Source organism: Drosophila serrata, unplaced genomic scaffold (genome assembly GCF_035046125.1).
Source record: "Drosophila serrata isolate PLE 108 unplaced genomic scaffold, ASM3504612v1 contig_295, whole genome shotgun sequence".
In the NCBI taxonomy this organism is placed as follows: Eukaryota; Metazoa; Arthropoda; class Insecta; order Diptera; family Drosophilidae; genus Drosophila; species Drosophila serrata.
In genome coordinates this window covers 228,563-251,470 of record NW_028257193.1, presented here as the reverse complement: position 1 = coordinate 251,470, position 22,908 = coordinate 228,563, and the positions used below count along the sequence as shown (strand labels likewise).

General features: G+C 43.4%; 1 protein-coding gene across 4 annotated transcripts in view; it reads left to right on the top strand.

Moving 5' to 3' along the window:
- side (motor axon guidance molcule sidestep) overlaps positions 1–22,908 on the top strand; it is an 80,835-nt gene that overhangs the window by 28,164 nt on the left and 29,763 nt on the right. For 2 of the 4 annotated variants that reach the window (XM_020944191.2, XM_086836928.1), the window contains exons 3-10: positions 13,028–13,160; positions 14,198–14,412; positions 14,470–14,580; positions 14,933–15,145; positions 16,093–16,262; positions 17,520–17,655; positions 18,950–19,086; positions 21,283–21,421. In XM_020944191.2, coding sequence (XP_020799850.2) covers positions 13,028–13,160; positions 14,198–14,412; positions 14,470–14,580; positions 14,933–15,145; positions 16,093–16,262; positions 17,520–17,655; positions 18,950–19,086; positions 21,283–21,421 — 1,254 coding nt within the window. Of the gene's footprint in view, positions 1–13,027; positions 13,161–14,197; positions 14,413–14,469; positions 14,581–14,932; positions 15,146–16,092; positions 16,263–17,519; positions 17,656–18,949; positions 19,087–21,282; positions 21,422–22,908 lie in introns of those variants that run through there. The other 2 variants (XR_015272606.1, XM_086836927.1) reach the window with 1 other exon arrangement.

Here is a 22,908-nt window from a genome sequence, read left to right as displayed (position 1 = left end):
GCCTGGACACCCTTTTCAGTGCATCCCAAGGATCGGATCCAACGCTTGAGTGCTCACCTCTGAGTCCTTTGCCCGGCGGTGTGAGAATTTGTAATTTTTATCGCCGTTGGGCACGCGTTTCCATAGAACGCCCTTCGGCATAGGTCTGGTCTTTGTTCAATCGGTTCCAGAGTTAGAGAGGAGGGATCAGAGAGGTCAGATGTTTATGTTTGGACAACACGCCTTTATGATTTCTGTTTGATTGCCGCCGCCGACGATGACCGGTACACCAGTAAACGCCATTAGTCACACATTGCGGGGAAAAATAAAGAAAATATATATGGAAAAGGGGATCGAAATGGGGGCTTGTTCTGGCGTTCAAGTGGAAAATTGAATTTATCACTTGAACATGCCAAGCAAACGTTTGCTCGCGCTTTTTGTTTTGCTTTTTTGTACTTCTGGTTGATTTTTTTCTCACTAATTTCGATTTCACAAAAAAAAAGAGGGCAAATCTATGTGAGACACGTAATCAACTCGTTTGTGAATGCTTAACAACGACCCTGGGACACAAACACACCCACCCACCATTCCAACCCATACCTTGGCGTGTCTTTTATTTTGCAACATTTTCCACTTGGCGGCCCTTTTGGGACCCCATTACCATTCCAAATCCCTTTTCCTCTGCCAGACATTTGTTCTCGTCTCGTTTCGCGTTTTGTTGTTTTCTGGCCAACCCTTTGACTTTAAGCGTTAATTGAAAATTAGTCAAGGGAGGGGGCGTGGGGCCCCTTTTTTTGGCGGAAGTGGGCGTGACCCCGGCTGACTGCAATTTTAGGTAATTTGCATTTTTATTAAATTTTAATTTACCGGCAGTTCAGCTGACGTTCGGCAAGCCGTGTGCCGCGGTGATTAGTCGCTGGATTTGCATAAAACGTTTGCCATAAATTTGTTGCAAATTGAAAATAACAAAAATGGCAGTTGCAGTAGCAATCACAACAATAACAACAACTACAATGGGCGTGTAGCAACTGCCATAAATTGCATTGGCCGGAGTAAATAAATTAGAACGAATTACATTTGCTGCATTTTAAGCCTGGCATTCGGGACTTCCAATTCCATTTCCCAGCTCTCGCCCAGTTTTGCGGTCGGTTGAGCTTTTATTTATCACCGGCGACCCATAAATTTGGTCAGTTTGTCAGCTGTGTTCTTTAATTAAAACAAAAATTATCTAAACAATAGTCAAGCAAACTTATTTTTGTCCTCACCGACAGATCGAGTTGCATAAATATGCAGATACGTGTGCGTAAATTTCGGCTATCCAAGGGCAAGGCAAACTGCGGCAGAGTCATGAAATAAACTCTATCGGAATCGCACTTGTAAATCTAAAACACACAGATACTCTCGCACACACATGCAATTCTGTTGTGGCCCATAAGTATGCAATGCTGCGCATAAAATACAAGTACACATACACACACAACAAGTAAAGGTCCTGCGGTGGGAAAGGGTCCTGCTGGTCGTAAATTTACATATTTTGCATATAAATAAAACGGATTTTGTCGCCGACGAAGCCAGCGCTGAAATGTCACAGCATAAAATGGCGAAAGAACGCCAAATAAATACAAAATAAAATAGCTACAAAATGGCCAAAATAAAAAAGAGGAGAGGAAAACGGGCGCTCAATAGTTGGGCGAGCAGCCAAAGGCCAGGGAGTCGCGTCTGCCTCTAAGGTGTGCCCCCTGTGCCCCATGATCCCCTATTTACCCCCTACTCCAACCCTCTCCCCTCTGAACCCCGCAAAGTGTTGCCAAGTAAGCAAATTGAGTGCGCCACGTCTGAGTTATGGCAGTCTGCCGAAGCTGATACAAAATAGCACCAGCAGTGATAGCAAAGCCATCCGAGATGGCTCCTTGGGCGTGGCCATAAACTAGATGCCAATGCACAGCGAAAAAAATAACGAAAATACAATGAGCACTACTCATTACATTAGGTTTTTTTCTTAGAATCATTGAGTATATAAAAGAAAAGTAACTTGAATTTAACAAAGGTTCCGCGAAAGTCAGGAATCTATACTCTATAAATACAATTTCTTACACATGGCTGCTTCTTTTCAAGAAAAACAAACAATGAGGAATCTTTAGAATTATTGTGAGAATTTTCCTAATGCCTAATAATAGAATAATTTTGCCCATTGCCACCTTAGCTATAGATATACATTTTGCTCCTTAAAAGATCTATAGAACTTAAGCTGAATCAATAAAGAAACATTATCAATAAAGTAGTCATGACATTCACCCTTAACCAACATATAAATATTTCAATTTTAAGCAAAACAACATTATTTTTTAAGTGATTCATTTGAAGAGCAGTTCCAAAGCTCAATGCTAATGCGGCGATGATATCTTGAGGGACTTTTTTCTCACCCTGTACCATATATTTGATATACGGACGATAGGGGTTTATGTCCCTTAAGCAGCGACCAAATGTGTCGAGGTCTATGGCCACTTGAGCCTGGAATTGAACTGGTTTGCTGATTTGGTTTATGGTTCCAGAAATTGAAAGGCGCAAGTGTCAAATGCACACACAAACTCAGAGGCTCACAGGCAGAAGGAGGAGTGAAAGTGGATGCTCTAATGTGTGTTTGTTTTGCTTTCACAAAACGCTTTGTCGTAGAGGAGAGTTCAGAGGGTTGAGCATCACTAAATCATCTAATGCCCCAGCTCATTAGCAATCAATGCACAGCAGCAATCGGCAATCGGTGGAGGTTGCAAAGGGCCTGGCAACACTTCACACTTCAATGGAGCTCTGCCTTTGAGGCGCACTCAAAATGGCGCTAAATACACACACACACAGGCAGGCAGGAGAATTAGAGGGGGGTTGGGGGGAGGGAGAAACGATTAACAAGCAAATTAGCATGAAATAATTTCAAAACAGACGCGCACACAGTAAATAAATCAATTAGCTGAACAACAAAAAAGGAGCAATCAGCGGCAGCAAGTGTCGAGTTGATGTCTTTGTCTTTTGTTGCTGCTTTTGTTATTATTATTGTTGTTGTTCTATGCTGCCAAGGAGGTCGCGACAGCTGGCTTCATTGGTAAACAAAAGCGAACAATTAAAAGCTTTTTCCACCATATGCACAACACATTGTGTGTGTGGGCCAAAAATTGGGCCAAAGTGCAAGAAAACAGCGAATGCGCGTTCCCATGAACTCGGCCATCTGCAGTTGCACTGAGAGAAATGCTTTACCCTGAGATTTTGTATACTTTAGCAGGGGATTCTTTTTGTTTCTCATACTATGAATGTCATATAATAAGATACTCTACCATCTTTTCTCTCTCTGCATTGCCTTATGGGGGGGGTGGAGGCGTTCGAAAGTTACGCTTGATGGCAAACGCAGATGCAGATACAAAGATACAAAGATATCCAGCAGCTGCACTTGCCCCCGTTACATTATTTTAATTATTTGTTTATGCAAGGCAAACACACACAAACTTGCACTGTCGGCACTTGTCTTGTCTTGCCTTGTTTGTGCCTCGGTTTTTATTTTTGAAGCATGAAGCATGGATCGTCGTTAAAAGTTACGAGCTATCCGATTCCCAGAAAGCGAGTGGCGGCCAAAAACAAAAGCCAAGGCGTCTAATTAGCCATCGGGCGTCATGCGAATTTGTCAAATTAAGCGGCAGCCGCGTTGCTTCGGCTCCAATGAGTCAGCTGTTCGGCATGCCAGTGTCAAAATTAACGGCCCCGAAAATGTGCAGGCAATTATCATGCCCAGCTGGCAGCCATGGTGGAAAATCCCAGAGTTCGCCAAGAAATTAAAATGGCAAAAAAAATCTGCGAGGACAAACAGGATTTTGGCAGGCAGAAAGGCAGCAGGAGGCTGAAGGAGGCAGACATGCAGGATGCGCGGCGCCAGTGGCAGCAACATCTGCAGGAGCAGCACCACCGACCAAATAAAATTAAAAGTCACCACCAACGCGAAGCGAAACTCGGGGAGGGACCAGATAAAGCGAGGACAGCTCCGCTGAAGCGACACTGATTAAAAAATTGTTTGACAAGAAATCAGCGCGACATTTGTCCAACTCTGGAGAGTGTAAAATGAAGCTGGGATGCTGGGAGCTCTGCGATTCCTGGGATTCTGTGAGCCCTGCAGACTGTCCGCCTGTTGACTGCCTCTGGGAGCCGAAAATGAGAGTGAAAAACAACACACTGAAGTGTCTGTCGCTGGTAATTCGGTGTAAATTTAATTGTCAGCTGTAATTAAATTGATTTTCACTCCGGTAGCCGAACTGCTGACTGGAGGCATTGCTCCGAATGACTGCCGTGCGTTGGCCCCGGACTGGCGCCCAATCAGCCTTAATTTTCATGTCTTCCTTCTCTTTTCCGAGGATGGCTGGAAAAAGCGCTTTTCTCGCATGGCTTTCTTTTTTTTTACAAAATTTGATTTATTTAAATCGGAATTACTGGGCTCTCCACGGCAAACATTTACGCATTTTTGTTTCCACCCAAATCCAAATATGTCCCTGGGCCTCCGGGGCATCCCCGAAAAAGCAGCATAAAAATATATTTTTTTTGGTGCGTGGGCAAAGAAATTAAATTGCATTAAAAACACATAAAAATATTTTGGGGCAATGCTCGTGTCAGGGGAGAATTATTTTCCTTTTTTTTCGTAGCGACAACAAAGCAATCGAAGTGTATAGTATAGTCTATACTATATAGTGTAAATGTGTGTATAGGCCTAAGATCTATATTTGTTGTACCTATCACAGTGGCGTCAGTCAAGGGGGCTCTTTGAGCTTTAAATCTATAAAAACTAAGGAGAGAAAAAACATTAATATTTTTTTATTAAAGAACGATTTTATAGACTTTAGAGGGACTAACTCATCCTTAAAGCTTTAGCACTTAACTGAAATATTCCTTTATTTAAACGCCTTGATATATTTAAACCAAATTTAATACAGTTATTGAAATCGTGTTCTTATTTCGAACCCCCTTTACTTAACCCAAGACTAAGCCCCTGACCTTATAGTGCGTATATCTAAGTGTGTGCCGATGCCAGAGGGCTGCTGTTGTGTTGTGTGTCGAAAAACTGGCACAAATTCAAAAATGATTTTTACGCAATTTTACGACAACTTGAAAAAGAACAGACTATAAATAAATTGCCCCTTAGGTTGGGTGGCACTATTTGTAGCCCGGTATCTGGTGAGTTACTTTCGCTTTTGTGATGATGCTGCTGGTGTTGCTGCTGCCTGTGACATGAGTCACAAAAAAGGGAGGCAGCCGCTGTCGCATGTTTACCTACGAAATTTTCCTTGTGCATTTTAATTGAAAATAATAAACACGCGTGTAAATAATGTGCCTTGCCCCTGTCAGACCCACAACGCAGCCTGTTGGCCCGGACCCGCCGTTGGGTGTTGTCCCAGTTTTGGTTGCGCTGCTGCTGATGCTGCTGCTGCTGCTGCTCCTGTCTGCAGCCAAGCGAGCTGTGTCCTGTCGTGTCCTGTGAATGTGCCTGGTCTCCTCTTCAAACCTCCAGCTGGAAGTACAGCGAAGGCAACAGCAAACGGGTCGTGTTGCGCAGCATGTGTTGCATGTTGCTGCTGCAACAGCTACAGCAGCAGCACAGCGGCAATGCCTGTTGTTGCTGCTGCTGCTGTGTCGGCGAAAAATATTCTGCAGCAAGTCGTGGCCATATTTTACTTTTTAAATGCCATGCGGCTGCTTTGTGTGCCATTGCTGGCATTTTAATTTATTTGCTCATTTTCACTACTATTTCCCAGTTTCACTTCTCAGAGTTTGCACTTCTTTTGCGAAACATGCCGACGTACTAGTCACATCGTTTTTTTCATTAAAGACGAAACACACGACTCGAGTGGGGAAGCAGCAATTAAGCTTAGTATTCAAATCCCTTAAGTTTGCTGGCCATCGTCGCCGGAAAGTGTATTTAGCCATCGTCCTGGCTCCTGTGGCTCTTCTTTATTTTTACATTTGGCCCGAAATTAAAAGCGCATAAATTTGTATAATTCATGGACATGTGGACCAGCTGCTGCTGCAATGGGGCGTGGCTCCCTTCCCTTCTCCCCGCCGCTTGACACCCGGAGGCTTTTGTTAGTGTTTCGTGTAATTGAAATCAAGTAATTTACGCGCCATTAGAGCGACCTGTCGAAACCCGGGAACGGGCGGCAATGCAATTAACATAAAATAAAATTGCAATTTTGCGACAGTCGAGTCGCTTGTTTGTATTTTGCTATTTGATGTAATTGCGATGGCTTGAAATTTTAATACGCCGCAAGTGGCATTCAATCAATTGCAATTAAAAAACAGTATAAACAAATAAATATATAAATATTTAAGCGCGCATGCCGTAACGGGCCATAAATCAAGTAAATCAGCTTACGGCAACATTGACCAAAAGCCGCAACTAACTAATTTGACCATTAATAATGCATTCTCCTGCATTTTCATCCGATACATTCTAATAGGATTTTCAGTTTAGAGAGTCCAGAGTCGAGTGCCGTGAATTTAATGTTGCTGTTTAAATGCTTCTTCCTTCGGGGCGCCCAAGTTAAGTCCCCGAAGCCACAGAAAGCCAAGCAACAGTTGCGAGGCGAAAGAAAAGAAGGAGCGCACCAAGAAAATGCTGGAAAAAACAGCCACGTAATGGCCGACAACAAGGACAACAAAGCGCTGACTGGAATATTTTTCGTATTTTATTATTAAATCACGTAGCCAGTGCAATACGGCGTCCAAAATGACAGCGAACGCATTTTAATTGAAAGGAAAGGCAGCCCCGAGAAGGTCGACTTCAGCAGAGTTCCCAGTTCGCAGCCTGGACCAGGGATCGGCTCTGGACGAAAAAAATCCAAAGCCAAGTCGAGCCGATGATGATGGGGCACAAGCACCCGACGCGTGGGTAAATGTTGGGCGGATGGAGGGATGGTCCGGGATCAGGGACTGTGCGCCGAGTGAGTCGCGATTCTGCGAGAGACTTTGGCCGGGAAGTTTTCTAATTGAAAATGGCGTCGCAAAATTTAATTTGAAAACTTTCACTGCCAGACCAGGCCAGGGCAGGCCAGGCCAGGCGATGCTGCTGACCCACAACGACATCGACAACGACTTTGCCAGATTTGTCAAAAATCCCCAGCTGAAATGGACCACCAAAAGGCTCACACATATACTGGGCGTGGCGCCAACTCTGGTCAGCAGCTGCACGCAAAGAAAATTATCTTAAATGATGATTGATAGGTTATAAACATGGCCATTATTATTGTTATTTAAAGATACATTTTATTCGCAGGCATGTTTCAATAGTAGAAAGAAAAGGAATAAACTTTTATGAGCGGAAGTTTATATATATTTGCAGTTTTTCAACTGAATTGAAAAGGAAATTCATCATCTTTAAATCGATATTTATCAATATATTATTATGAGAATTTGTAATGATAAATCCAAAATTCAAAAAAACTCATAAGTAAACCAAAAAAGCATTAATTTCAAATAAAAAATCGTTCCCATGCTAGTTTTTATCAGGTTAATAAATCTGCATACTCCATTTAAGATTTAAAAAAATTAATTTTTTGGCAAATTTTTGACAATTTTTAATGATGTAACACCTTATAATTTTTCGCAAAAATCGAAAAAATGTAGAAATTTTATTTTTCGAGGGGGCTTGGCTAGATTGAATCAGTTTTTGATGTTAATTAAGAATATATATAGGATTTATAGGGTCGAAAATGAATCCTATACAATTATAATAGCTAATTAGCTGCATTAAATTCATATTAATTATTTTAGTGCGTCTTTCTAGTTTCTAGATTAAAAATACCCTTATTTTCCCTATGTGTACTTCAGCTCACACTTGTTATTAATAAGCCAGCAAAAGAATGTTGGGGAACATTTCATTTTTGGGGCCCGCCAAGAAATATTTCGCCTAATTGAATCGCCTGGCGTGAACATTTGTTGCTCGACTTCTTTGGCGCCATGAATTCGCACACTTTGCGACACTCGCACCGAAAAAAAGAAGAAAAACCATTTAGTCTTTAAATAATTTTTGGCCAGCTTTTTCTTTATGTTATGTTCCCTGTGCCGGGGGCATCTTAATTTCCACAGTTCTTCTCTGTTCCGTTCCCAAAAGGAAACGAAGTAATGCAAACAAAGAGCTCTCTCTCAGCTTTTTTTTTTGGCTTTATTTGCCCCCAAAGATGGCGGCAACCGGAAGTGCACACACACACACACGCACAGTCTGAGGCACAAAGGAGCGCTGGGGCAAAGTCAAAGGCTGAAAAACTAAGGAAAACAAAACATTCTGGCATTTCTAATTATAAGTAAATATTCATACTCACATATCCCAGCCAGCACACACGTATGGGTCCGGAGTGGAGCACTTTAAAAGTTATTTACACACACATACACACTCTCTGAATGGCGGTGGGCGGTGGGGGGGAAAGCATGTTAGGAAGCCCGTAATGCATGCTAAAAAGTGTGAGAAAGTACATTAGGGTCACTGACGACTTTGACTGCGCTACAAAAGGGCGTGGCGGGAGGCGTGACCCGGAGAAGAGGAGCAACACGAGCTGAGGCTGAAGCTGAAGCAATGGCAACCACTTTCGCTCTCAACTTGCTACATTTTGTGGCGAGTGTGTGTGTGTTTGCCATAATGTACAATTTAAATGTAAACAATTTGGCCCCAACGCGGCAAAGGCAACAGCCGTGGCATAAAAACGAGAGAACGGGCCGACTGATGCAGGAGGGGATTGGAATGGAAAAGCAAAGTCCGGCATGAGTTGGAATAAAATATTTAAGAAGCAGCATCGAACGGTTGCTCCATCCGTGCTCGTGTGAGTGTGTACATGGAGCTGGGCTTATGTAGCATCTGCTGCTGTTGCTGCTGCTGCTGCCGCTCTGAATAGTGAAACTCAAATATTTATCTTGGCAATTGCCTGTAATTTGGTTTAGTTCCGACTTGCCACCGTTCTAAATAAACTTTTCATTAGCAGCCATGAAAGCAGCTCAAACAGACGCCGCACACTGCGAAAGGGCTAAGAATATGGTTAGCACGCATTTATGCTGAGCTCTCGCCCTGATTTCAGTTAATTAACTAACTTATATTTTGCGTAATTGACTTTTATGTGCGTTTGGCAAACGTTTCAATCAAAACCCTAAAGCAGCATTGCGCAATCCACCAAGAAGACAAACCCGCAACCGCAGAACAAAACCGCACTGGGCATACAGTGCGTATGGGTAATGTGTAATGTGTCAACCCCAATGGCCCGATCCCAATACCAAATTCCTTGCCATCCCCCAACACTTTCGCTTTAAATATCAAATTGAATAGAATATATTTTTGTTTCTTTGTTTTTTAAAAAAGATCACAAAAAACACAAATATTCGCACTTATTGTACGATTGCCAAATGTTTCTTTTTTCCGCTGTTTTCCTTACCATTGTTATTGGTTTAGCTGCTGTTTACAATGACACGGCACACTTAATGGGCAGCCTGTGAGTCTAAGTTTATTTAGCAAAGCGAACTGTTGATTTTCTATTATTGTTTTTGCAACACTTTCCGCTTGCCATGGGTTTTCATTTTGCCCAGAGTTCATTAAACTATTGGACGGCAGCCAGCATTCGCTTGAAATAAGTAAATGCCATGAAAAAAATCAATTAAATGTATCTGCTGTTGTTCTTTGTATTTCATCTGAAAAAATCTTTCACACAGCGAAGGCGGGTGTATCCTTAAAGAGCCGCAAAAGCCTTCAACCACTGCATTATTAATGCACTGTTGTCTTGAGGCTGTGTCCTTGCGGGGATTCGAGGACTGCTGGTCCTTCTCCTGCTGTTGCTGCTGCCTCGCGGCCTAGCCAAATGGGGCACGAAAGGCTGCTGCTCTTGGTTTATGCATGCAAAGTTACACGCTGCGTATGCGCCATTTCCACAGTAAATTTAAAGCTTTAAGGGTATGGGGAAAATGGAGAAAGCGGGGAAAATGAAATAAAATCCGCTTCATATGTGCGGCTCCAAAGAAAAGGGAATAAGGGAATTCTCAGAATTAAAATATAAATATAAACATATCATCTCAGTTTTCACTTTAAGCAAGTCATACATATTTATTTATTGGTAATTAATTGGCGTTGAAAGGAAAAGAGCTCTGTACACAAAAGGAATTTTAATTTTCTCGAAACTTTCCATAAGAGCTAATCGATTGAGAGGATTCTGTCAGCACTAACTTAACATTTTAAGAGCTTCACCTCATAAATGAGATTGAGATAACACAAGAGAGACACTCTCATTTCTAGAAGCATCTTAATTATGTGAAAGCTTCTCCAAATACATTCTCCCTCATTTTCACTTAATTTAGAAACGCATTCGGGAAAACACACACGCTCTCGAGAGTTCCTGTCGGGCATTGTCTTAATTGGAATCATAAAACAGCCATAAGCACTCAACGCATTCGATGGAAATTAATTGATCCATCTTGGGAGCCTGTCAAATGCACCGATGCACACACTATGTGCTACTCAGAAACTCCCTCGTGCATTGAAAATCCCAATTGAATTCAGTAGAGGGAGATGCTCTTGGCGCGACCTCGTTCATCTCTACCCCCAACGCCACCGTCCTTGGGTTAAGTAAATTACACGGGCTGCTAAAAATAACCAGAAATAATGCGATGTGTCAAAACAAAACATCAAAAACGAGGGAGACCCCTGCTTACAGCAGGTAAGCGGCAAAGAGGAGCGCCTTGGGCATCGAGCACTTCAAAGACGACGAATTCGTCGCCGGGCTGCCAATACGGGGGAATTGAATGTGAGCATAAATCATTAAGCACGGGCACGGGGCATAGACGATTCCCGCTAACAACTGGGCAAATGCCAGAGGCAATTATAAATAGATCTGGACTGTCGAGAGCACATCAAAGTTTCCCCTGCAACACGGACACTGTTGAATTGGTCAGGCAGAGGTTGGGGTTCGGCACTGCATCTTCCGTGTGAGGGGAAACCACATGCGTGCCACATTGTTTAAACCTCACCATTTGCCTTGTATATCCGGGCCCATTCATAAGGATTTACGGCTACGGTGTCGCCTTCCCGTTTTTGGCCACATATTTGCTCAGCCTGCCGCAAAGCCAAAGCGTTGACAAATTGCAATGGCAGCGGCAGAGGCAGCAGCAGCGGCAACCGGAAAAGCAGCAATGGCAGCCATGTTTGCCATTTTGCTCAAGTTGTCAGCGAGTGCGCGCCTGAAAGTATGCAACGGCGCATAACGAATGGACAAGTCTTTGGATTTGCGGCCGAACGAGCTGGGATTAGAGCAGAGAGAGCGCAGAGCACACCCGGGGAACTTCAATAATTTGCTAATATTTTTGCAGCACACGCGTATGCATATAAATTCTTGTTTTCCTCTAATCCAGCACGGGAAATTCCTCTAAAGCTGAAAACATTTCAACATCAAAGCGCAACGAAAACACCAGCACAAATATATATATTTTTATACTTTTTGCAGGGTATTAAAATTTCAGTCAGAAGCTTGAAACTAGGGGAAGAAATCATTTCCGACCCTATATATCATATATATTCTTGATCAGCATTAAAAGCTGAATCAATCTAGGAAAAAATAAAATTTCAAAATTTTTTCGATTTTTGCAAAAAATGATAAGGGGTTTTTACATGAATTATTAAAAATCTTAAACGGAGTATTCAGATTTATTAACCTTATAAAAACTAGCACAGAACAGCTTTCCGAATTGAAATTAATGCATTTTTGGGGTGGCTATGATATTTGAAAAACATTGATTTATCCAAAACATTAGCATATAAAAATATCGATTTATTATGACTTGTATACAGATATCTTAGGAATTCTCAGTGGTATTTGAAAACAAAGAAGCCAATGATTGCCAAAAGTCATATATAATTTGATTTTCAATAAAAATCTTAATAAATAAATGATAAAACATTGGCATCCCACTAAAAACGACCACAGAAAATTCTTCCGAATTGAAATTAGTTATACCTAGGGTTCTATGGCTGACTGGAAGAGTATACAAACTTTAGCTTCCCAATGCTAGCTTCCTTTCTTGTTCGTTCTCCCCGTTTTTATTTGCAAATGAAAGCGCTGCCGAGCTGAGTGTCGCCTGAAATTAAGCCACAAAAAAAAAAGTTAACCAAAAAGATCGAAAATCGGATGCAGAGGATTTTCACTTGAATTGCATTAAATTTTTTAAACACTCTTATTGCTTTAAGAAACCAGATAACGAGGACAACGACAAACGCAAATGCAGAACAAAAAAAAAAGTGACAGCCGCATTATTGTTCACCGCCGGACTTGGCTAAGGTGGGGCAGAAATAAAAGAAGCCGCTGAGGCGGAAACAATGTGGAAATTTTACAGGTTGCCCTGTCAAATAAAATAACACAAAACATGGGGCCCAACAACAACACAAGAAATTCACAAGAAATCATTTTTTGTGCAAATGGAGAGGAGGATGAGAAACCGACAAGGACCAAAAAGAAACATCAAGCTCGACAACGGCAAACGACGTTGGTGACGACAACCGGCGAACGGAAGCAGAGCAAGGCCAATGACAACATCGACAACAACACGGGACAGGAGATGGGGTTGGGAGTGGGAGTTGGGTTTGGATTGGGTGGGAGTTTCCAAAGGGGGAGTAAAAGTGCCAGGTGAGAGCAGGCAAGGAGAGGCAGCAGTCGGAAGCTTTGTGTTAAAATAACAATCAGCCGAATCATGCAGGAAGTGCAAATAACAAATAAATATATATCGCACAGAGAGAGGTATTTGCAGCCGGATCAAGTTCGATTGCTGGCGTGCCCAATAAAATGCAAGAAATTCCACACACAGAAAGAAACCAGAAATCAAAAAAGTCTTATGGGGAAACCTGAATCTCTAAAATAAAATGGATTTAGTCCAGAATTTGTTTAGGTAATAAATAGACATACACAAGATTCCTTTTTAAATGTTTTGTTATAAAATTAGCATACATATTTCCCCTCCGTGCATTTAAATAATAATAATTTGTTGTTTTTCTCTTTACTCACAGTACCCGCTCGATTGGTTTGGGCCGCTTTAGGCAAAACTGTGGAGCTGCCCTGCGACTTGACGCCGCCCACGGCGCAGGATTCGGTGAAGCTGCTGCTCTGGTTCAAGGACACCACGGGCATTCCCCTGTACAGGTGAGTGAAACTACTTCGTTTTTCCCGGGGCTATTGGTGCGTAATCATCCGCTCTGCGAGCCTGTCAGCCAGTCAGCCAACCATCCATCCATCTATCCATATATCCTTCCATCCTACCGCTTGTCCATCCATCAGGAGCGTAAAATAATCGTCAACATCCCGTTTCTTACACTCTACGTGCGCGTTTTGGTCCTGTTCCTTTGGCTTATTTCCGGCAGCTGCCACATGCGTACATGTGTGGATGTTTTTTGGGGGCAAGGATGCGCCCGTCATAATCCACTTTGTTATAATAAATGTAAAGCACATCCGATTACGGCTGTCGTTGCTAAAGTGTAGCAAATTTTCACGCACACTCGCACGGACCCGAAACGCGCAAGGCGAGGACCCTTTGGTCCTTCCTCACACAAGGATTTCTTTTTTTTTTTTTTTTATAAATTTGTGCTGATAAATTTTCAATATAAATTGTGGCAGCCGCCGTGTGCCCTGCATGCCAAGTGCCTAGGGAATGCCCTCCGTCTTTTGCGTGCCACAAGCCCGGATCACTCATTAGAAGGGGGTCTACGACGGGTGGACTACGTCCTGGCTAGGGACTGTTGTGAAAGGATCTGTGCCAGCCGTGAGCCGTGCACGTGAAGTGGTCGGCACTCGATAATCATAAGCAGGGGAAATGCAGCAGGGGCCGCGGAGCCCTGAAATAAACAGAGTAATTTACTAAAACAGCAACAAATTACTGCAATTTGCACAAAGCTGCCAAAGTCGCGAACCGTACTGGGAGGATGAAGGGGCAACTGCACGCAGACAAGCGGCGAGCAAGGACTCGGCACTAAACTCCTCTTCTCCTGGCTCATGGTGTGCAAATTGAGCGTCATTTTTTATGAACGTAAATTATGCGAGGGCTGAGGAGGGACTCAGGCGTATCCCCAACTTATGCTTCCCGCATATGTTTATTTATGACATCTAATAATCGCTACACGCTGCCACGCCCCCTCACTTACGCTTACTTCTGACTTCTCCGCCATTATTCTTATCTATTGCAGCCTGGACTCGCGTGGGGGAAACGTGAAGGTGGCACCACATGCGGCCATAGCTAGCGATCTGGGCCAGCGCCTGTTCTTCAGCATCGGCGATAATCCCAAGGATTCGCGCCTGCAGATCAACGATGTAAAGCCGGAGGACGGTGGCGTCTATCGCTGTCGCGTTGACTTCTTCAATTCCCCGACGAGAAACTTCAGGCACAACCTGACCTTAGTTGGTGAGTAATTCTAGAGATTTTAAATATATGAAATGATTAATTTCCCTCTCTTCGTAGTGCCACCGGATGAGCCTCGCATCTTTGATGCCCAAGGCAAGGAGATTGCCCAGATGGCAGGACCCTTTCGCGAAGGCTACGAGCTCTTTCTCTGCTGTCAGGTGAAAGGAGGTGAGTTTTACTACATTTTAAACATAAAATTTAAATAAAAAGAAAATAAATAATAAAAGTTATTGTTACTTTTGCAACTGTAGTGTACTTTTTCGTTCTGTGCTGCAGTTTGACCCAGTTATAAGTGTCCTGCGTGCTGGCCTCTTTGTCAGTGCCACGACAACCGCAGTCTGACGCATTATTTACCATTGCACTCGTGAGTGTCAATTGCAGGCAACAAGGATGCTTTATCCTGCATCACCCTAGCACCTGCGATTGCCACTCGCTAGTCACCAGTCCCCGTCAGGCTGAGAGACCCGCATCAAAGCTATTACTCATGTCCTTTTCTTTTTTCTGTTTGTTGTCATTCCAGGACGCCCGCCGCCGAAGGTCACCTGGTGGCGCGACAACACCGAGCTAATCGGCACCAGTCACACCTCCGTGGAGGAGGGTGCCACCGTGATGGTGAATCAGCTGCTGATTGGAACCACTACCCGCGACTTCTATGGGGCACGCATCGAATGCCGGGCCGGGGGCACGCGACTGGTGGATCCGGTCCGCAAGGATGTCACCGTGCAGGTTCACTGTGAGTCTACCCTTTATATATACATATATATATATGTAGTTATCCCTTGTCCCATCGAACTGACTTGCAAAAAGTGCTGCTTTTGCCAATAATAAAGTCGGGAAACTATTTGCTGATTGAGGTGAACTTGTTTACAAACAATTTAAAGAGCTTTAAAAGTTTATAGAACTCGTTAAATTGTATTACTTAATTTAGGTGAATTGTGTAAGGCCACTAAGACCAATTAATTGATTATTAAATTATTGATTCATGGATAACTTTCACAGGAAAAATAATAAACAAGTTCAAGAGAATAGCTTTTTCAAACTACATATTAGTTTGTTGAACATACATATTTATAAAGCAACATTTTTCTAAGCAACTTTTTAATTTGTACAAGTTTTCAAACTTTATTAACAAACAAGAGTGGAAAATAACTTTGGGAAGCATATACACTTGAATTATAGGATTAAATTGGAAATCAATTATAAGCTGAGCTTAAAATATTCGCATACTTTAAATGTATAATTGTAGATATATTTACATGAAAATTATTTAGATAAATCAAAGCTTAAAAAACTCATAACTAAGCCAAAAAAGCATTTTAATTTGGAAATCGTTCCCATGTTAGTTTTTATTAGGTTAATAAATCTGCATACTCCTTTCAAGATTTCAGAAAATTCAAATTATTGGAAAAATTTTGAAAATTTTAATGATGTAACCCTTTATCATTTTTGGCAAAACTTTAAATAATGTCGAAATTTTATTTTTTGCCCGGACATGGCTAGATTGATTCAGTTTTTATTATGATTTGGGTCGGAAAGACTTCTCTTACAGCTTCTGACTTAAATCATAATACCCTGCAAAGGTATAACTATATGTGGAAAATTGTTAGAAATATCTTTGAGGAACATAACTATATAATAATTTGAAGTTCTTTTATTTATTAATTCATTTTCTTCCATTAGTAAAACCTGTTCGCGTGAAGATTATGACGCCAAACGATCTGCTAACGGCTGGACAGCCGATGCCCATTCGCTGCGAGTCCTGGGGATCCTATCCGGCGGCCAAGATCACCTGGCTACTCGATGGCGAACCCATTCGCAATGCCGAGGTCACCGTGCACAGTGACAAGGAGGTGAGTACAATAGTAGTTCCCTTCCCTTCCCTAGTCCTGCCCAAATTGCCCAACATTTTAGCACTATTTTGCGGGGGGACAGAGAAAGTTTTATTCTTGTCCGCCATTCCCAGGACAAGGCAACTTTGTGCCGGAAAATTTGCTTGCAGCGTTTGACATTTGATAGCTGGCCGCAGTGCAGCCACTCGTACACATATACAAGAATATATATATATTTATATATATAGCATAGAGTGCACTGTGCAGCGCTTAATAGCTCAGGCAGACCATTGGGTGACCCTAAAAAGCAGGAGCAGGACGAACTTTTCCAGCATCGGGGGGAGGAGCAGACAAGTTGACTTTTAGCCAGCTTCTCTACGGAAGAGAACCCTTGGCTCCTTTTGATGAACTGCACTGGGGAAAAGTTTTGGCCAAGCTGCACAAATTTGCACTTGTTGGAAGGCCATTGATTCGGCTAATGTGCGAATTTTTATTTGAATTTATGTTCCTCGAACCCAACTACTAATGGGAGTCATTCCTTTCACTCGAGTTCGCATTTATCAGGATGCTGGGGGGATTTTTAGGGGACTCTAAAGATGGTTCAGTTTTCGGCATCCATTAGTTCTTCTTCGAACCACTGTCTTTTTCGCTTTCTAATTATGCCATGGAAACGGATAGATGCTGCCAAACGTCGCCGGGCATTAGTCAGCTCGTGCATAACCAACTGCCCTTCGATCCCGGGGACAGTATTCCACATACACGCAGTGACGAAGGACGAAGGAAATAGGGAAAAGCCGGAAAAGCAAACGCTTGTTATTTTGCAGGCTCTGGCTTCGATTGTTGCCAAAACGTGGCTCGACTCTGGTTTTCGGTTCTCCGGGTGACGTCGTAACTTAATACCCAGTTTGCCATCAGCTCAGAGCTGAAGCTGGTGCTGGTGCTAAAGTCGAAGTCCTGGTGGCCGGACATCAGGATGGTTCACAAGGACAAGGGCTTAGCTCGAAATTCGACTCATTATTTTCAAAAGACCAAGCTGGGGAATGCAACTAGAGAGGCACACACCCTGTACTAAGAAAACCGAGTGGGCATGCAACATCCCATAGAAGAGGAAAATATGAACAAAATATCGATGTATCATATTTACATGGCATTATGCAAATTAAAGTACTGCAACAGCATGGAATATAAAGTCCTTTACATGGGGAGAGAATATATTATTATTCTTCTTTTTAAAACTGTTAATAATCTATACCTTTTGTTACCATTTCTTTCCTGCAGGATGGCAATATCACGACGAGCATCCTGACACTGAAGGTAACATCGGAGAATGATAATGCGGAGCTGACGTGTCGCGCCACGAATCCTTGGTTCTCGGGTGGCGCCATCGAGGACAAGCGCATCATCCGAGTGGCATGTAAGTACACACAGGATATGCTCCTGCTCCTTGCAGGCGGCAGGTGAGCCTGGAACCTGTTATTAGCCCCGCCTTCAATTATAGCAACAATGCAGCTAAAGGAGGCTGGAACCGGGTCTGGGTTGTGGCTTCAAATCCCAGGCCATGGCCAGGAGCGGCTTTTGTGTATCCTTTACACAAACTGCCCAAGTCCTGGCCTGCGAGTGTGTGTATGGTTGTGTGAGCACTGGGGAAAGTCCAATTAGAAGCATATTACGGCCAGAGCCAGCGTAATTTTATTAGGGCCAACGGAGCCAGAGGAGCGCTGGAGGCCACATCAACCTGTTGGCAGGCGGTTGCCGCTAAGCTGCTTATAAAATGCAGTCAAGTTGACTTCGACGTCGTGTTCTTCGACTTGCCTTGATTAAATTTTCACCGTTATGTTTCTATTGCTCTCTTTTTCCATTTTGCTGGCCTCCATAATATTTGCAACATCCGCTTCCGGCTTCCGTTTTACATTACATACCCTCCTCCGCTTACGTCGATATTTTTGACGGGATAAAAAAGCAAAAGGCGTTTACACTTTAAGAAAATGATGTAGCATCAAGTTTACATCTCTTGGTATTTTCCGGTGTACTAATTTGCAAAATGCATTATTAATATAATTTACATTTGCTTAGCTAAATGAAATCTTGTATACATTTTCAATCAGCTCCTTAATGGCCCATTAGGCAGCAGTCGCTTTTTTCTTCAAGTGTGGCACACTCAAGAGGGCTGAATTACCTGCACTCAAATCAGTAGCCGACTTGATTCGCTTGCTTTTCATTTTGTGCTTCTTTTTAATAATTCACCATAAACGTCAGCATTTTGTCCGCCGCCCCTTTGGCCCACGCCATTGACATTTGGTCGAGACCCCAAGTCCAGAGTTCGGAGTTCGAGGATGTGGGATGTAGATGTGGGGGCACACACTATATAGTTCGGACAAAGGACCGACCGGAGCCAAGTGGCGCCGCCAGTCTCCGACGCGTATTAGATTTTTACAACCGTAACTAATAGTCCCATTTGGCGTGTGGTCAAGAGGCCGTGCGGCAGGCCGGGTCCTTCCCAAAGGATGTTCTCGGGGGCCAAACGGCAGCTGGGGCTAAGTACATTACGCAATGGCAGCCCAAGATGGACACGGAGACGTAGACGGAGATGAGGACGGAGTCCACCTTGTCAGCCATTGCCGTTTATTATTTTGACTTTTATACAGCCATTCGCTGCGCTCATTAAGCCGGATGCCGCACTCACTTATCCGCATCTTCTTCTCTTACAGATCCGCCCACGGTGTCGGTGCACTTGGCCAATGAGGATCCCAGCAGGTTGGTGACACGAGCCGAGGGCCAGAACGTGACGTTCAAGTGCCGGGCGGATGCTCGTCCGCCGGTAACCAGCTACTCCTGGTTCAAGAACGTAAGTGAGCCCCCTGATTTCCTACTTCCTTGATTCCTTCCTGTACCACAGCTTTCATTCCACCCGGGGGGCTAACGACCAACAGCTGACGTGTATCAGCAACTCGACAGACACTTTTTCGAAATTTTTATTATCAATTGTTTCTGGGGGCCCAGAGGCGTCGACATTCCTGCGGCCCCATAAGCAGACACTCTTGCGGTTTAATTTCATTTTGCAGGACCGCTTAAAGGGGCCCAGGACTTGAGCTCACATTCCGCCTGGCGCTGGAGAGGAATGTGACTCTGGGCTGGGATCGAGGTCAGTGGGTGGGAATGCCCGGACTCATTTCTCAAATGTCTTATAATTGGCTCATGATGTCCATTGAAGTCCATTCGTGTTGCAAATTATTTAACTATTAATCAAGCGACAAATAAACCGAAAGAGATTGGCATTGCCGCAAAGTCTCCATTCCGTTCGTGTTTCTATTTCTTTTCTGGATGGATGACCGGATGGCCAACCATTGTTGCCTGACTTTGACTTGGCCTGGGTTTCTATTATTAAACCGCATGATTCTGACATCCTTTGACAGTTTTGTCCACATGGTCACATCATCATTTTTCATAACTAGCAGCAAAAACCATAAACCCGAGCTCATATTTTCCCTTCACTCTCCTGCCATTTTCCTTCGAACAAATTGCCGAAAAAAAGAAAAAAGGAAAACGATTTGGCAGGAGGGCAGGAAGGAGGTGGTGCTTTCGAAAACTTCTCCTTATTTAGGGCACTTTGATTTTTGATTTTCAGTTCGCCTCTTTCTGGCTGTGGCATTAATAGGCGGAGAGAAAATGAGGCAAGGAATTATGAAAAACGAGTGGCCAAATGTGCAGAAAAAGTTGCAAAGAGCCAACTTTGTCACTTCTGCGAGTTGTTCGACGTCAGTTCGCCATATATAGATTTTTATTATCAGCATGTTTTTCTCCGCATTTCTTTTGCGTTTTTCACCCTCACAACTTTTCAGTGGGTCGAGCGAGCAAAGTTTTAAAGTTTCCTCAGTTCCGGACAAATTAATGAAACCCAACGAGGCATGGGGCATGGCAATCGAATTAAAGCAACTTTCGAGCGAGCCCCCACAATTGTGTCGCCTGTGTGTGTTCCCAACTCTGTCATTGTTAAATGCATTATTTTGCAAGGGCAAATGCAATTATTTACGCTCTCCATCGCTCTTAATGAAATTTACAAATAATCAAATGATGCAGCACGGCCAATTTGCGGCGGATCTATAACGCGGAATTCCACTCTCATGGCAGGAAACCAAAGGGGGTGCTAATTAGCTGCCAATGATATGCACATATGTGGGCGAACTTAAGCTATTTAAATTGCATTATAATAATTATTATTATGTATTAATTAAATGCATATGCAAATGCCAGCAGCATGAATTTTGCAACTAAATGCATAATCGAGTTATTCAAGAGTCAAGCTGTGCTAATGGAGCACTTGTACTCGCGCCGAGTCACTTGTGGGCATCGATTGCCAGTGAAATGCCTTTCGCTCCTCCATCCTGACCATAATTCAATGACCATCCGAGTGCCGCCTGTCAAATGTCGAATGCCAAATTCCGGAATACCGAAAATACAATATTAATTTGATTTAATAAATCCTATACGTGGGCGAGAGGCCACATTAGGCATATGAGGCAACCACAGTGCCAGGACCACAGTCCCACTGTCCGGCAAATACGATTATTAGCAAATAGTGACCATCATGGAGCCGGGTGGAAGGAAGCAGTGGCTCCATTGCGGTTGCCATTCGGTGCTGGCTGTGATAGTGGTTGCGGGTCCTGCGGTCACTCGACAATGCATCCGGCAACCACCGCAATTGGGGGCACATCTAAGACCATTTGGACAGAAATTCTTTTCAACCATATGTGTGTCCGCCAGCATTGTTCATTCAATACCATAGCAAAGTCAAGACTATACCTATTTGTTGAGGATAATTTCCCTAGAAACACAAATGCTAATTAAGAGGTTAAACCACTTACTTTTATTAAAGCTTAAATGTTTAACTACCAAACTCAATAAAGGAAACTAAAACTCTCGGAAATTCAAGACCTAAGCGATCTAAAATAAAATAAATACCTCCTTTCCCCCCCATCACCATCTTCGCTCGTCAATTTAAAGCGAGTAATAATATCGCACCAACTTGTTTCGAATATTTCAGGGCATGCGAATGTCGGGCGAGAGCACGGAAATAATGCACTTGACGCAGCTGGAGCGGGAAAGTGCGGGAGCTTATGCCTGCGGAGCCACCAACACGGAGGGCGAGACAAGGAGCTCCAGCCTCACGCTCCGAGTGCAGTGTAAGTACAAAATAAAATGTGTATACGCGTACACAAACTATGGCGGCAACGTGATGGAGTTGGAGCATGGCGGCGCACCGGAAATGGAAGCTGCAGAATAAAATCAAAATCAACAAGCAGCCGGGGCTGGCAGCGTATAACAGTCAGCCAACTTTTTCGGCGGCCAGCGGATGGGGAAATTGCTTAGAAATGATGCATGACCATGTCTCTAACTCCATCTGTAACTGTCGGCTGTGTGGGGGGTGTGGCGGGTGTGGATTCTGGTGTGGCAACAGTGTCGGGGTGCGGCCTTGCCTGCGGTTGTTGCGCGGCTTGTTTACAATTGTAAAATCCGTGCTGCCGCTGGCCTAAACAACCGCCATTGATTTATTCACACGCACAGACAAAACTTTCGCCTATAAATCCAGTAAAAATACTCGCCCCGGCAAAACTTTTCATAAACCTCACAGTCCGGTTTTCCAGTTCCCTGCGCCCCCAGGCAGATCGGGGAAGTTGCCTTTTGGCCATTTTCTTTTTTTTTTTTGCCGTGATTAATGTGGATTTCATATACTACTACTCGCACACAAGCGATTTGGTTGCATAAATCAGAAAAGGGAAAAATACAGAGCTCTCCAAGCTGCACAATCGATGAAGCCCGGGGACCAAGACCTAGACCAAGACCAAGACCAAGACCAAGACCTAGACCAATACCAAGACTTTCAATCCGACCAACCGAGTGAGTCTTAAGTACACTATTTGGTCGGGTTCGTGTACCCTCAATCTGGCAAAGAAATTCCATTTCAAAAGCGAAGAGCAGCAGCAGCGGCAGGGATTGTAAGGATGGCGGTGGTGCGTAGCCCTTTTGTTGCCGCCTGACGTAGCTTCAACATTTATTGTGTTGTCAGCTTACAAGCAAAAATGTCTTTTCATGTTGCGAGTTGTGCCATCGCCATCGGTTCCGGAAAAGTGCCACGTTTCTTTGGCTACCAGTTTGACAATCTGAAATGCATTTCCCCCGCCCGATTCCTTTTTCCTTTCTTCAAGAGCTGCACGACAGTTTAAGTAGTTTATATTTGAAATTATGAAAGTTTTCCGAGAGTCTTTGCATTGACTTTGGTTGTGTGGGTGGGTGGGATTTAGGTAACTTTCCCCATTCCCGCATTCGGGCACACACACGAGCAAGAGCACGAGCAACAAGTTCGCAGACACAGACAGATGGCTTAAGTATTCGACGCTGAGATGCAGCTGACTTGTGATAAAAGCCAAGAACGTAGTAATGAAGCCTCGAATGCTTATCTGCCTTGGCGTGACTTACATTTTAAAGGCGGCTTTCATCGCCGGGCAGACATATAATCTCAGATACTAACACAGAGCCGGTCAAAAGAACACGCAGAAAAATTACTGAAATCTTTTCAAATTACTAAAAAAGAGAAGAACGAAAAATTCCTCAAGGAATCGGGGAAAATCAGATATCAAATATATTTATATATTTAAAAAAAAACAAACAA